This window comes from Urocitellus parryii, chromosome X (genome assembly GCF_045843805.1).
Source record: "Urocitellus parryii isolate mUroPar1 chromosome X, mUroPar1.hap1, whole genome shotgun sequence".
Lineage (NCBI taxonomy): Eukaryota > Metazoa > Chordata > Mammalia > Rodentia > Sciuridae > Urocitellus > Urocitellus parryii.
In genome coordinates this window covers 126483290-126499993 of record NC_135547.1, presented here as the reverse complement: position 1 = coordinate 126499993, position 16704 = coordinate 126483290, and the positions used below count along the sequence as shown (strand labels likewise).

Genomic DNA, 16704 nt, shown 5'->3' with positions numbered 1-16704 from the left:
GCCACCATGCCTGACCAGATGCAGTCACCTGTAAAAGAACCAGTAATAGCCTTAATGCAGGGTGTCCAGAATGTGCATGGAGGCCTCCTGGTGCTGAGAGCCCATGCAGACACTGCGAGATTTTGTTTCTGCTCCCTTGCTGCCTGGCTTTGGGCTGTTAGAGTGACCTCTGGGAATTCTGTGCTTGTTCAGTCAAGAGTGAAGAATTCCAGCTTCCAACAAGTCCACGATGACTTGTGACCAGCTGTCTTTTGTTTGATTTCTTTTGACCAGTGTGTCACATGGTTTCACAGGCTTCATGTAGGAGTTCTATTTCCTGTCCAGAAGTGGATGCTGGGGTCTTAGGTCAGTCATCTCAATGAAACGCTTTGTAGAGCTGAATGGGCATGTTCCGTGGCTGGGTCTCAGTCCGAGACAACAGGCAGCGTCACTGGCGTTGTGGGACAGGCGTGCAGGGCTAACCCACAAATGAGGGGTTTCCTAATAACAGATGAGATGTCTTAGGAGAGCAGCCTGGTGACTGGTCGTCTCATGTGCTGCCTTTGCAGGAAGTGGCTGTCAAGCCGCGAAGGCAGTCAGAGGAGCCGAGTGGGCATCAAGAAGCAGTTCTCTCCACATTCTGTGCCGAGGAGGGACAGTCCGCTGTACGGTAGGTGAAATTTAGATTTGGGATTGCTAAAAATATGACTTGGGGACTTTTTTTTTTTTTTTTTAATGGATGGTGAATGCTGGGCTGACATGGGCTGTGTAGTTTTTCCCAAACCCAAAGTAACTGTAACCAAGCATGATTTCTGACCCCCATGATACCCTGGAGTTCTGAGCAGAGCCCATGTGCCCCCTAGCCCTGCCCAAAGAAGCATTGCCATGGTGGCATTTTTGTTCTTAAAATATACGCTGTGTTTTCTGTGTAGTGAGATGCTTTATGGGAACAATATGTAAAGTCCAGTTTAGCATACTTGAAACTAAGTGCTTTGTACAGAAGTCTACGGCTGAAAGGATGCTTTCACCATCCATCCGCGCACAGCTGTGTTTGTGGGCCAAGGTCTCAGATGCAATTGCAGTTGCATCTAAGGATTCTCATTCAGAAAGGAGTAAGGCAAGCCTTCCTAAATTGGACTGATTTAATGAGTTAATTTTGAGATTGAAAATAGAAGTCAAGTCAGTTGGTGGCAGCAGGGTGCTAGTGTTGCCTCCATGATTTTAGGCAGTTGCACAGACAGCTGTTTAGTTGTGGGAGGATGGGATTTGGATTAAATATATACCATAATCCTGACTTTTCTGCATGAAGAGGGCAGGAGAGGAGAGTGTGCATCTTTGCAGAGGATATGGTGTAACCTTGCTTTATAAGGGCTGATGGACACATGGAAATCAATACACGGATGGAGATCTGAGAGGATTTTTCTCTTGTCTTGGGAATCTTGTTTGATTGGTGCAATGTTCAAATTAAATGCTGGCCCCAACGCTCAGGTTCCTTTGCAGAAATAGCCACTTTAGATGTTTACTTTCAAGAGCCTATGTGATGGGATTTTATTTCATTTGGCTTGAAACTGAATGCTATTAACTTCATACAAAAAAGATCCAATACTTATGTGATTCTGAGGCAACAGGATTGATACGGAGTGTGTGCCTGTGTAGGAAGCCCCTGCAATTACAGATCAGTCTGTGTGGCTAAAATGAACCCAGGGTAAGAGAAGCTGGTGAATAATCCACCTACAGAACTTAGCAGTGTCTGAGGAGCACAATTACAGCTTTATTACTGTGGCTTCTGAGTGAGTCACGTGCCATATGCCAGCTGTGGTCTGTTTGCAAAGCTGGCTTCCAGGCGCCTCTGCAGTTGTGGGGCCAGCTGTGCAGTGCACGGCTGGCAGGGGCTGGCAGCTACCTCTGCACACATGGTGCTTTCTCTGCTCCTGCATTCTGTTCCATGCCATGAGCATGTAAACTGTGCAGAGGACACGCATGGTGGTTGGGGCATAGCTCCACTCCTGTGCATAGAGACTGTCACTGCTAATAGGGATAATGTGCATCCTATTTGTGTGCAAAAGTAGCACTATCCATACTGAGAGGGTCAGGAGGAAGAAAGGAGGGGCCATGTGCTTTTTTAAAATCATAGCTGTGTCTTCCAGCAGACTACATAAACACTCTGAAGAAATTAGTTCCAGAAGCCGCCTGCTTTTGAGCTACAAACCCGGCAATTTTCAGAATTATTGTGTGTGTGTGTGCTTTTAAGAGCAGCAAGTCCCAATGAAATTCTAAAATATGACTATTAAAAAGTCATTTTCAGCTTTTCTCACGGACTGTTTAATTTTCTGAAGGATCAGCAAGAAAGAATATGCTTGAAAAATTAAATGTGAAGCTGGCGTTGTAATATACGCCTATAATCCCAGTGACCCAAAAGGCCAAGACAGGAGGGTGGCAAGTTTGAGGCCGATCTGGGCATTTTAGTGAGACTTGATCTGAAAAATAAAAAAGGGCTGGGGGTATAGCTTGGTAATAGAGCACGCCTAGCTCAATTTAAAAAAAAGAAAAGAAAAGTTAAGTGTGAAAATTATAGAAATAAAAGTTTATAATAAAGTTTATAATAATAGAAATAAAGTCTATTATGTGAAGATATAAAGATACCTAACAAAGTGCACAAGTTTAAAGTAAAATATGCTTTTATAATGAATAAATTACTAACTTGATAACTGATGCAAATAAAAAATGGTTTTTGTTGCTTTCTGTTGGGAATAACATGAAGAACGATGTTAGGAATTATTTTTGTATTTGCTGGCGTTCATCCAAGTCAAATGGAGATAACATCTTTTGTGAGGTTCAGGATCCTATAGAACCTCCCAGTGTAGGAGGGAAAGAATGTCACAAATATTTGCAACTGAAGGGGTGACCTGTAATTATAAATCTTTTAAACTTTCTATTGTGCATCAGAAGTCAGAGGAGAGAGTTCTGTGGCATTTGGGCAGATTACAGTAGTGATTGGACCCAAGGGAGCAGGTCTAGTGGATTTCACTTACCCCAGCTGACCCTAATGACCTGCCTCACAGATTTCATCTGCCTGGTCTTTCCACAGCAGCTTTCTGAGGTTTTGTACCAGGTCCTCAAGCTCAGACCCCAGCAGGGTCTGCTTCTTGCAAAGGGCCACACCCTGCCACTGGCCTTCCCTCCAAGACAGGGTGTGTGTATTCCCTGGGGCTGTTACATTGATCCTTTCACAGTTCTGGAGGCTGGCAGGCTGCTATTAAGATGCACTGTGTTCCTCCTGAGACCTCTCCTTGGCTTGTAGACTCTTCTGTGTCCTCATGTGATCTTTTGTCTGTGTGTGCTAATCTCCTCTTCATATAAAAAAACACGAGACAGATTGGATTAGGACCTACCCTAATGACTTCATTTTATTTTAACCATCTCTTTAAAGATTCTCCCTCCGAAATGTTGTAGTTTGAGATTTGGGGGGTTCTCCCTCCAAAATGTTGTAGTTTGAGATTTGGGGGGTTATGGCTTCAACATACTAATTTAGAAAGGAGTCACAATTCTGCCTGTAACACTTGGAGAGATGTCCCTGCTTCTCCCTTATGTCTTTTTGTGTGTATATGTGTGTGTGGGGGGGGTGGTTTACCGGGGATTGAACTCAGGGGCACTTGACCACTGAGCCACATCCCCATTCTATATTGTATTTTATTTAAATACGGATTCTCATTGAGTTGCTTAGTGCCATGCTATTGCAGAGGCTAGCTTTGAACTCATGATCCTCCTGCCTCAGCCTGTGAGCTGTTGGGATTACAGGCATGCACCACTGTGCCTGGCTCCCTTATGTCTTCATACTAAAAAATTCAGTTGCTTTTGTTCTGAACTCTCTCAATCATTTCATCATTGAGCTGATGAGGTTTCACATTTAGAACTGATGGGGAAACATTTCAAATGAATGGAAATGGGGATTTGGCAAAACCTGTGTGAAGGGCTTTACAGCAGTGTGTAACTACAACCTTAGAAATGCACACCCCTTCTGGTTCTGTAATTATTCTGTGTTAACTTTCAAAGTGGGTGCCTGTTGCATTGGGAACAATGGCATCCTCTGCAGACTGGGATGGCTTGGGGAGGATGGCAAATATCCTATTTGGATGTATCTGCCACACCCTTCTCCTGTTTTCTGGGAGCTGCCTCTTCACTCTTGCTGGACCAGACTGATAGCTCCTGGAAGACCAGGATTTTACTTTTTCATTTTTCAATACCCCGTATATCACACAGTTCCTACACAGATTGGGTGCTAAATAAATGAATAAATGGTTGGTTGGATGAGTGGACTGATTAAGGGACACATGGATGAGTGAACAGATGGATGGACATTCCTCAGGTGGGTGGGTGAATGAATGGTTAGTTACACGCATGCATGGATGGATGGATGGATGGATGAGTGGGCTTATAGTTGGAAGGAAAGATGGGTGGATAAATGGATGGGTATATGTATGTATATATAGATGGGAAAATGGGTGTTGGATGGATAGAAGGGTGGGTGGGTGGATGAACAAGAGTATATGAATTGATGGATGAATGGGTTTGGGAAAATGAGTGATTGAATGGATGGAAGGGTGGATGGGTGAACAGATAGGTATGTGGGTGGGTGGATGGATGGGAAATTAGTGGTTGGATAGATGAAAGAGTAAGTGGATGGATGGATGAGTAGATGGGTACATGGATAGGTGTGGCTGGCTGGCTGCATAGTTGGGGTGTATAAGTGAATGGACAGATAGATGATTGGAAGATTGGGTTGGTGGATGTTATGAGTGGTAGATAAATTGACTCTCCTTGAGTTAGTTCTTGATCATTGTGAATACCAACCCCCGGTGACATATTTTGTTTGCTGAAGTTTTACTAAGATTGTAGTTTACATGCCAGTTAAGTATAACAGGCTTTTACTTATCTTTATGCTCTTGATTTAGAATCAAGAAGATATAAACATCTCAAAAGATGAACATATTTTCTGGATTGATACCCTGTAAGAGAACAAAGATGCAATACTTTTTTTTTTTTTTGGACTATTGCTTCTCAAATTGGAACATCTTTCATGAGCATTGTATTCTGGGAAGCTCTGGAAGATGAAGCTGAGCTGGGGGCGGCTCCTAGGCTGTGGGCTGGCAGAATCCCTCTTCCCTGACTTCTTTCAGCCACTTCCGCCTCCGCCTAAGGGAGCCACTGCCAAGTGCTAACAGGCTGGCGTTAACCCCAGGCTTGCATTTTGTTGGTACAGATGGAAGGAGAGGGGAAGAATAAGAGTGTATCTCCTAAATCCCAATATAGTTAAAAAACTGAGTACATGTGAAATAGAGGTCTTTAGGGGGAAAAACTATGCTTTAACATAAAATTCATAAACTAAACTCTGAGGGTTATCTTCTTGGATGTTTTCCCTGAGAGGTGATTAATGGGAAGACTGATTGTTCATTTATACAACCAGCTCTAAGTAGAATTCAAAATAAGTGACAGCTTTATCATCCAGGCTCTACCCCATGTTTGTTGCTTCAGGTCAGACATTTGCTGTTGCTGGCCTTCAGTTAGCTAAGGGGCAATTGAAGCTTTCCATTCTGAACTGCTTTGCTAGGTAATTATGCAGCCTGTCCTGGATGGGTTGGGATAACAAGGCGAAACTCAAGCTCGGCATTTTTTCAGGGCAGAGCAGCATCCCACAGAGCTTCAGTCCCACGCAATGAAGTCCCCTGAGCAGGTGTGTTCTTTTTGTGCAGAGAGCATTTGCGAGCAGGACGCCGTCATCCCTGAAATGATTGGCAGTATCCATAGGAAGAAGGCGTAGCATGAGACTGGTGGGTTTGTTTTTCTGCCTTAATTTAGAACTACATTTTCCCCTTTTATTTATGCTCATCTGGACTTAAGAGATCTGGATCCAGGACTAGAGGCCACTGTTTTGTTTACTTGTTGATTTGCTCTTGTGACTCCTCATTATTTGGAAGGAAGAGTTTGTAGGACCACAGTCTGAGGGCTGCAGGGTCTGGGGTCAGGGAGGAGAAAGGAGGCCCACCAAACTCCACGTGGAAGAGGAGGCATGCAGAGGTAGGGAAAGAATCACGAGCTGCATGCAGTGCCAGTGCTGAGGGAAATGGGAAGAAAATACAGATGATGATTTAACTCTGACATCTAAGTGGGGGCAGGGAAGCAGAGTCTTCTACAAGCAGCATTTCTGACTGTGGCCTCGGCTTTTGATTGGGTTCTGACATAGAAAGCCGTGCTGAGGGTGTAACTCAGTGGTGCAGCACTTGCCTAATATTTGTGAGGTCCTGGGTTTAAGCCTCAGTACTGCATGGGGGAAAAAGTCTCATTGACATAGGAACCTAACTTGTGCCGTTTACTTTAGCTTTCGAGTGACTTCGGGGCTGTGGCTGATGGTTGCTCTCCCAAGAGAATCCACAGCCCTGGGGACAGATGCCCCTTCCTTCCCCAGTGCCCTGCTTCTGGTGACTACACAAGAGCTCCCCTTATAGCCAGGTCAGTTGCCTGGAGTCTACTATGGCCTCTTTCTGGGTGGAGGAGCTCCTCCTGGTATATATGGGAAGCTACTCTGGTCTCTTCTCTTTGTTGACTGCTTGCTTTCACTCTTTTCCGTTGACCATGAGTTTGCCTGCAGTTGAGTTTTGGCCTTTCTCCAGAACCCCACCTGTACCCATCACCTCCTATAGGTTCTTCCAGCTCACTCCCGTCTTTCCTGTGTTCTGGTTGAGTGCCCTGCCCAGTGGGGCCGAGGTAGTACAGGCACCCACTTGTGAGGCTGTAGGAATTTAAATACCATATATGTTAGTGTCTGTTATTCATATTGGCAAAGCCAGCACTCACTATTCTTGGGATCATCTTTGCCTTTTAATTCTTGTGGCCTCTCATGGCTCAGTGTTTAATTTAGGTGCTTTTGTTTTAATTCTAGAACAAAATTGTGAAATCAGGTTCCTATTTCTTGATTGGGACCCTCTGTGGCATCCTATTTCAAAGATTTTTTTAATTATTATTTTTACTTATTTATTATTTATTCTTATGGTCCTGGGGACTGAACCCAGGGCCTCATGCATGCCAGGCAGGTGCCCTTCTGTTAAGCTATATCTACTGCCCTCATAGATGTTTTCTTGGCTTTCCTACTATTCAAATAGTAGTGAACTCCTTCATTGGACCTGCAGGATTACCCAGTGTTAGCGTTATAAGTAACCCTCATCCCTGGATTGTGAATGTTGGCCATGTGGTCCCACTCCTGCAGAAGGTGCAGCCTTTAAGAGGGCATGATAGCATCAGGTATGGTGGCGTACACCTGTCATGCCAGCAACTGGGAGGCTAAGGCAGGAGGATCACAAGTTTAAGGTCAGCCTCAGCAACTTAGTGAGATCCTGTCTTAAAATAAAAAACAAAATCGACTGGGGATGTAGCTCAGTGGTAGAGCATCCCTGTGTTCAGTCCTTAGTACCTAGAACAAGAGGGCATTATAGCAAGAATGGCCAGGATAATAACATGAATGAGCCATGGTATAAAAGTAGATGTTTTAGAAGCAGAGAAAGACTGAAAGTCTGCCTTGCAGAGATAAGCAAGGCGAAGGGCTATAGAGGCCACACCTGATGACCAGGGAGGATCCTGGCTCAGTGGACCCATTCCTTCTATGCTTCCTGTCACCTAGGCATCCTTCAGCATCGTTTGATTTTAGGAGCTCTGGGAAACAGGCTGCAAATCCAGGCAGCCTCTTTCTTTTGAGTGTGGGCACAGGAACTTAATTGCACTGGATTTTTCCTTGGCTGCTTTCTGTGTGTGCTAGATTTTGTATATGAGAAACCAGCGTTATCTGGTGATATTGTTAGAGAATTGAAGGCTCACTGAGGTTGCGTTCTCTCACAAGACCATCACAGGCTTGTACATCCATACTCTCTGGGTCCGGAACATTCTCATCACCCCTGAGCAAAAACCCTGTACTCATGTCACAGTCCCTCCTGAAATATATTTAATTTTAATGTTGAAAGAATCTTACAGACTCAGTGTCTTAAGTGGTTGTTAGATTCTTGCAGTTAATCTCAGAAAGTACCCATTTTCTGAAGGTTCTACATATGTGAAATGAAGGGGTTTTTTTTTTTTTTGTGTGTGTGTGTGTGTGTGTGTTACCAGGGATTGAACCTAGGGGTGCTAACCACGGAGCCACATCCCCCAGCCCTTTTGTATCTTTCTCTTTTTTTAAAAAAAAAAAAAGAATTTTTTAATATTTATTTTTTAGTTTTCAGTGGACACAACGTCTTTATTTTATTTTTTTTTGTGTGTGTGTGGTTCCATTCCATTTTGAAGGATTTCACTACTATTTGAATAGTAGGAAAGCCAAGAAAACATTAAACCCAGCGCCCCGCGCATGCCAGGCGAGCACGCTACCGCTTGAGCCACATCCCCAGCCCCTGTATTTTTCATTTTGAAACAACTTCTCACTAAGTTGCTTAGGGCTTCGCAAAGTTGCCGAGGTTGGCTTCCAACTTGTGATCTTCCTGCCTCAGCCTCCTGAGTCGCTGGTATTATAGGCATACACCACCACCCCTGACTAGAAGAGAGTTCTTTGAATCACCTTGTCCTCAACATAAATAGAAACTGCATTCAGATATGTCCAAGTCCTTTTTAAGCTGCCTCAAACCCAAGGGAATCCTGCAGGAGGACATTAGAGCCACATGCCTGTGCTAAGTCTGGGTTCCCTGAGGCCACACTGAGCCTGTTTCCCTCCCACAGAGCTCACTATGACCTCCAGCCCTGTAAGAATCCAGGAGAAAGGAAGGAGAAGGAAAAGGAGTGATTTGTGGATGGTGACAAAATGGCCGCCTGAAAGAACATTGAGCTCAGCTTTTCTCAAATATAACACTTTGAGCAAGTCCTGTGAACACTGGCTTTATTATTTTGTTTGCATATACCTTGCAAATTAGTTTTATGGTTGTAGTCTAATAGCTATTTAAAAAAAGGAATATAAAACAGATTTTACTTAGACGTTTAACAATTTAATAAAAATATTCAAAGCCATATAGCACATGATTCCCTTTATATAAACTGGAATAGGCAAATCCACGAAGAGGATTAGCCAGGGGGTAAGGATGGGGGGCAGGGGTGTGGAGACTGTTAATGAGATTGAGATTTCTTTTGGATTGGTAGAAATGTTCTGGAATTAGGTAGTAGTGATAGGTGCATCACTTGGTGAACATCCTAAAGACCAATATAGTCTGCGTATTCCAAGGGTGAATTTTATCTCAATTAAAAAAAATCTTGGGGCTAGGGTGGTGGTTCAGTGGCAGAGCGCTTGCCTCACATGTGTGAGGCACTCAGCACCACATAAAAATAAATAAACAAAATAAAGACATTGTGTCCATCTATAACTAAAAAAAAATTTTTTTTTAAAATCTTGGGCTGGGGCTGTAGCTCAGCAGTAGAGCACTTGCCTAGCACATGTGAAGCTCTGGGTTCCACCCTCAGCACCACATAAAAATAAATAAGTAAATAAAGGTATTGTGTCCATCTACAACTAAAAATATTTTTTAAAATAATAAAAAAAAAAACTCAATATGGGGAATCCACAAAAAAAAGCTCTTTTTTTACCTTAAAGTGAGTCTGTGCATTAAGTGACTCATTCAGAGGGTGACAACCTTTGTAAAGGATGCAGATGATGAATGTTTGGGCTCTCAGAAATGCATATTCCTGGGGTGACTGGAAGCAGCCATTTCAAGCCTTGGTTGTCTTCCTTATCAGCCTGCTAAGGGGAACTTGGCAGGATTTCAGCCTCCGTTTGTCCCTTAGCTGGGCACAGTATCCACACTGTCACTTATACCCAACAGTCACAAGGTCTTTCTCTTCACTTTCCCAGTTTTCTACCCCGCTTTCCTAATGCAGGAACCAAAATGAGCGAAACATCTAAGCTCTATGAGTCAGAGACGTGGGTTTGGGCTTGTGGAACTCGCCTGGCCACCTGCCTTCAGGTCCGTCTGGATTTCTGAGTCATCCTGCCTCCTGGTTCCCTTTTACATATTGCTTTATCTCTCACCAGGCCCACGTTAGGAACTTGGGAACAGTTCTAGGTCTTTAGATAGAACATCTCCAAGCTGCAGTGTATCTTCTCAAGCTGGTTCTCATGTGGGGTCCTCTCCCTCTGCTCTCCCTCCAGGTTCTCTTCTGTTTCCCCTCTAGTAAGCAAATCCCAGGCTGCATCTCACATCCCACCTTGGACCACCTTCTAAATCAGGAGGACGTTGGGTCTCATGGTTTATGATGTTAATGATCCTCTCTCTCCTATGGCACACCCAAATCTTTGTGTGGCATCCAGTGGAACGCTGTGGGACCATACAAGGTTCAAGGATCTGGGTGAGATTCACTTAGAAGAAGAGGTGAATGTGGAAGCCAAATGACCTTCTCCTTTGCGTAGAAAATTATGGGAAAACATCTTTCAACACCCTGATTTTGAGTTCTGGGGAAGCAGGTATGCAGATGATGCAACAGAAGAAAGGCTTGTGCAACCTTTGGTTCAGCCAAGGGTCGGCAGCCTATGGCCCACAGGCCGAACTTGGCCAATTGCTTCTTTTTGTAAATACAGATTTATTGGCATGCATCCCACTTGCTCATAGACTGCTGTGACTGCTTTCTCACTGTATCAGCAGGGCTGAGTTCTTGCAACCGATAAGGTGCCCAGAGCTGAATGTATTTCCTATCTGGCCATGTCCCTCCACGGCAAAGGTTTGTCAGTCATGGGGAATTTAGTCCAGGCGCAGAAGAGATGGTCCTAATGAGTGTGCTTCTAGTGTGTATAGAAGTGTGTATGGATGTTTTCAAAGAGGCTTCACAGCATGATATCCATTTCTCATCACCTTTTCCTAACCTCTGGTGTGGTGGTTTAATTTGGGGAAGTTTGCTTCATCCACCCGAGTACAGGAGGTTTTGTGTGTTTGCAGCATGAGAATGCATGGAGCTGTCAGTGCAGTGCAGGTTCCTTTGGGATGCTCTGCCGTGTTTGTGTCAGCATAGATGGGTTAGGGAAGATTGTCCTTGGACCACAAGGGCCAGGCTTGCTGCGCAGTTCATGGGAAATGACTTGAAAAGGTAAGGTACAAGGCTTCCCTAAGACTGTTGGAGAAGTGAGGAGGGCCAGTTATTTTGGAATGTGCAGGTGCTAGGGGGTAACTTGGTTCCTTTTTTGGGGAATTTTCCTTTTTAAAAGCACATTTTTATGTGGTTTATTGCAAAGATTTATGATTTTAAAGTCCTTTTATTTATTTATTTCTTGGGTTCTGGGGATTGAACTCGGGGGCACTTGATCACTGAGCCACATCCCCAGCCCTACTTTGTATTTAGAGACAGGGTCTCACTGAGTTGTTTAACACCTCACTGTTGCTGAGACTAGCTTCGAACTCATGATCCTCCTGCCTCAGTCTCCCAAGCCACTGGGATTACAGGCATGTGCCACCGCACCTGGGCTATCTATTTATTTATAATTTTGTCTTGAACCAGGTTTTGGCTAAGTTGCCCAGGCTAGTCTCAAACTTGGAATCCTCCTACCTCAGCCTCCCAAGTAGCTGAAATTATAAGGGTGTGCCAATATGCCTGGCTGAATGTCTTAATGGTATTAATACTACACAGTCTCTGAAAAGATCTGAGCCCCTTGTAAGCCTACATTATTAGGTCTCACTCTAAGAAACGTGGATACATGGACACCCTAAATTATAAACATGGATATTGTAAAAATGCCTTCTCTTTAGAAATGATTCTTAGGGGATCTCTTTTAAGAATACATTCCTAGTCAGGTGTGGTGGTGCATGCATATAATCCCAGCTACTCAAGGTTCTACTAAAGAGGGTCACAAGTTCTAGGACAGCTTGAGCAAGTTAACAAGATCCTATCTCAAAAAATAAAAAGGACTGAGAGTATAGCAGCTCAGTGATAGAGTGCTCCTGGGTTCAATCCCCAGTACTACACCCCCTCCCCTGAAACCATTCTTACATAGTCAACACCCAGAGTTTGGTGTCCCGTAGAAAGGACCAGAGCTGCCTCCAGGGCTGGGGCAGAGAATAGAGCAGATGAGCCCACCCGTCAGCAGTCTGTGGAGCCAGAAAGGAAGGACATGCTCAAACACTTGCAAATAAACCCAAGCACCACAACAGGGTATGCCAAAGGGACACACAAGCCAACAGTGACCAAAGCTGGAACAACTTAAGCAACAAAATAAAGTAGTAGTAAGTATAACATAATGCATAAAGTGAATCCATGAGCCCATAGTACATACAGAATTGATTGAATGAATTAATACATGGAAAATAGACAAATCTGTCATGCAGAGAAATATCACACAGTTTCTGTAGAAACTCCACCCTCAAGAAGGTGGAATACAATTCCCCATGCCTTCAGAAAGAGCACCCTCCTTCCAAATACATTATGAAAAGGGGTGGAAAGAATAAGTTACAGTGGAGAAGCCTGATGTTTACGAACTCCACTGGGTAATCAAGGTTGATGTCTTGGAAGTTAGTGTTTTAACCTTGTGGGGAGCCATCCTGACACGGGACTGGGCGACTCCCGGTTAGGGCCTGAGGCGCTCTGGCTGTGTCGGAGCTTTCCCGGCCCTCTCCTGATGAGAGGACCCGTCCGTGTGGGGGTGTGCCTGACCACTGACCCCGGGGGCCCAATCACTGACCCTGACCTTGGAGTGCGGCTCCCCCCCCCCTCAACTTCCATTGGATGGAATTCTCCCCTGAATCTCTTGTTCCCCAATAAAAGGCTACTCCCTGGCGTGTTCACTCTCTCTCTCTCTCCTGCTAGCCCTGAGTAATCCTTGCTGCCCTGCTGGGCGGCTAGAGGAGCGAACCAGAGAGGGGAGCCGTCTCAGACCTGGCAATAGAAATAAGGTAACTGAGTCTGTGTGTTTTATTTCCATCTCTTCTAGCTAACTTTTATGCCAAGAACCTCATTAATGAAACCATTGCGCTGGCCGCATGGTGGATAACCTTGCATTGTGGGGGTGGGGTGGGATATGGACTTTCAGTTCATAGCAGTGTTACAGTAAAATGATCCTAAGGAGACATGATAACTATATTCAGTGTGGTGCCTGGATGGGATCCCAGGACAGGAAAAAGAACATTAAGTAGAAAGAAAATTTGAATAATGTGGCCTTGAGTTCATATTAACACACTCATATTGGTTCATTAATTGTGATAAACTGTTAGTCAGCTTTCCATCATTATACCAAAATACCTGAAATAATTAACTTACAATGACAAAAGGTTTATTTTGGATTATAGTTTTGGGGGGGTTCTACATCATGATCAAATGATTCCATTGCTTTCGGGTCTGTGGTAAGGCAGCACAGAATGGTGTGGTGGTGTGTGGTGGAGCAAAACTACCTGCCTCAATGGCCAGTAGGCGAGAGAGAGAGAGAGAGAGAGAGAGAGAGAGAGAGAAAGAGAAAGGAATGAAGCAAGCCAGGCTTCCATATTCCCTTTAAGGGCATGTCCTTCCACTAGGCCCCACTTTTAAAGGTTCCCAGGAGTCCCGTCCTGGGGACCAAATCTTCAACATATGAGTCTTTGTAGACATTCAACATCCAGATAATAGCAAACACACCATACTAATGTCAGATTTAGTAATAGGGGAAATTAGATATGAGATATAGAAACTCTCCTGTTGTCAGTTTTTCTGTATAAATCTTCAACCTTTTGAAAATGAACTGTTTGTTTAAAATCATAATTCTCATAAAGCATTTTGACTTACCCCATTTCTAAGTACAGATAATGGTGCAAAAGCAAAGCTCAGTAAGCAGAAACCCTGCTCCCAGTTGTAAATTTCGATCTTTTCCCAGGCTGTGGTGTGCCCTACGGTCCTCTCTTGAGGGGGCGGGCAGCCAGCCACAGCTCCATCAGCCCCTCGAGGGGAAGCAGCCAAGTCTACAATGTGTATGTTGCTAACTAAGCTAGGATGCTTGGGTGATGAGGCGTACTACTCAGTGGCACTTTCAACGTAAGATATTTTCCACTTACAGTGAGTTTATTGGGACATAATCCTATTCAAAGTTGAAAAGCATCTGTATTAGGGACACATCTTTTGAGACGTTAATATAACAAAATCATCAGCTGCCAGGTACTTTTTGGATTTCTATTATGTGTGTTGACTCACAATATACATTGCACATTTGTTTGGGATATGAAGACAGCCTGGGGAACCTTAGATGACACCCTCTCTTGGTGGCAGGAACATGTAGTTGGTCAAATAATAGGTAGAGATGAAAAATATTGGAAAGAATATAAGCTTTGAGGCTGAAACTCAAGTTTAAATCCTCATTGTACTCAGGCTGCCCAAGCTTCTCCTGGAAGATAGGGAAGTCCATGGCAGCCTTTCTTGCAGACTGCTTAAATGCTTAATGGCTGTATCATAAATGGATCAGTGCAGTGCTCAAGATCCAGTAGGTGTTGATTAAAAAAAAAAAGTTACTTTTCCAAAAATAGCAATAAATCATTAGAGACTGCAAAGTAGCATGTGCTGTTTGGTGAACTGAATAGGAGTCCGATTAATTGCTGTGACTGAGGGAATTGGTAGATGGAAACAGATTGGAAGGAGAAAGTCCATCCTGATGGCTGAGCTCAGGACTTGGAAGGCAGAGACTCTCTGAGTGGGAAAGGGCTCTTAGGAGCAGCAGTGGGGCAGCTGCTTCCTGCATGGGGCCTATGGCACTGAGGTCTTGGGCCACGCTAGGAGTGGAGGTGGGGCACAGGGACTTTAAATACAGATCATTGTGAAGTGATGAATTGGGTGAGTCGGGGTCAGCATGACTGCTTTGTCTTCTTTCCTGAGTGCCTAGCCCACAGTCAAACTTCCGGAACACTTGGTTGATTGGTTGATGGATTACATTCCTAATGAGTGTGTAATCAACTCAAGAATATCCATAGATGTGAAGTAGTCTACTGAGTGTGGTCTTTAACTTCATTATAGTTATAGAGGTGAACCACGTATGATTATCAAGACTACTAAAATATTTAAAATCACCTGCATGATATTAGTACTATAGACTTTTCTTTTTTAAAAAATTATTGGTGCGTTATAATTATACATAATAATAGGGTTTGTGACATACTTGGACATGCACATAACATAGTTTGGTTAATTTGCAGTAGGCTTTTCTGTATTTCTCCTGTTTTGAATATTAAAAAAAAAGAGAGACCCTTCAAGTCTTTTGGGGTTTAAAAGGAAAAACCTTTTGGGGCTTAAGCCTTGAAGTGTGGGGAGCATTCCCGGAGGCCAGAAGTTGCTCAGTGGTGGAGGTGCGAGTTGCCGGAGCCTGCGTGAACTTGTCCATCATAAAGCAGCGGGCTGACGCTGCAGCTGTTGCCAGCATGGCTTTGAGGCTCTTCCGTGCTGTCAGCAGTGAGATGCAAGGGCTGCGGTGACAGAGGCGGTGTGCCGGTCCCCGAAGCAGGTTACTGTCTTCACAGACTGTGTGAGCTCCGATCCACTGCAGCAAGCACAAGGAGCAGGTGAGGGACTACAGCGTGGGGCATCTCATCCCAGAGGGGGCTGGTTTAAAAAATGCTCATGCTATTTGTTAGGGGCTTGTAGTTCCCAGTGGCTCTTTTGTTCTGCTGTCTTGAAGGGCAGGTTGTTTGTCAGCTCACAATGGCGTGGGTAAGATCTGGCAAGATCTGTAAACATTCTTATTGTTTATTGTTCCTTCTGAAGATGAAAAATAATGCAAATCAGGGTGCAGATTCCAGCTGGAGTTCTGCAAACAGGCACGTGTGTGCGCAGGCACGTTTGCTGTGCTGCATGTAAGCCTGTGGATACATGCAGTTTTTTTGCAGCTTTGGTTTTCACAGTTGGCTAAACACATATTGGAATTGGAAGCCACAGCACCATTGTCCCTACTGATGGGACCAGAAGCCCTTGGTATGTGGGACCTTTGCTCCGTGTGAGTTCTGCAGATGGGTGACCCAAGGGGGCTGGCTCGAAGGTGCCAGCATCATATGAAGACCCGTCTGCCTTGCTATTTCTTTTTTAATAGCAGTAAGAACCAAGCATTCTCACTCCTGAGGCATTGAGTGTGGACATTGAAAGAAAATGGTGAGTCAGCCACATCCTAATGAAGGGGGAAAAACGGTGAAAGGAGGTGTGCATGTTTGTTCATGAGAAATGCTCTGTGGAGACAGCTACAAGGTGCGGGCTGATGGCAGTGAAAAAATTTACGTGGAGTAAATGGGATCACTATTGATTCTTAGCATTTTCCAGCTCTTGTACTTTGCTCTTTGGTGTGATTGTGACAATGTAGAGGCATGCCATTTCTTTAAGGCTGTTTCTGTACATGGACTGGGTGGTTTTTTTGGTTTATTTTGCCTTTTATGTTGTGACAAAAGAAACACATTGTTATTTGGGGCTGTATTTCTAGTGGTTGAATTGCCTTTACTGCTCTGACAGGAGCTTTTGTGTGTGGAAGGGGATGCCATTTTCACAGGGAAATTGCTGCATAGATATGTATGTACACACACATGCGCACGCTCTGTCTGCATCTGCATCTACTCACGCATGGGAGTAGATGTCATTTTGAAATGCATGTTTAGTGATTGTGCGAGTGGAGAGGTAAAAAAGGAAAAGGAGCTTGAAGAGAGGTTTTCAGAAACCTATGTGGTAGCATTTACAAACAGCCTGCTGCCTGTGGACTATCTTAAGATTTATAAAATGAATGAATGAAAAATA

The 16704-nt window shown here is 44.2% G+C and overlaps 1 protein-coding gene across 1 annotated transcript in view; it reads left to right on the top strand.

The window, feature by feature from the left end:
• The window catches only part of Shroom2 (shroom family member 2), a 131495-nt gene that overhangs the window by 84253 nt on the left and 30538 nt on the right, over nt 1-16704 (top strand). Inside the window, exon 5 of the mRNA XM_026414577.2 lies at nt 549-649. Within this exon, the coding sequence (XP_026270362.2) occupies nt 549-649 (101 nt within the window). The remainder of the gene's footprint in view (nt 1-548; nt 650-16704) is intronic.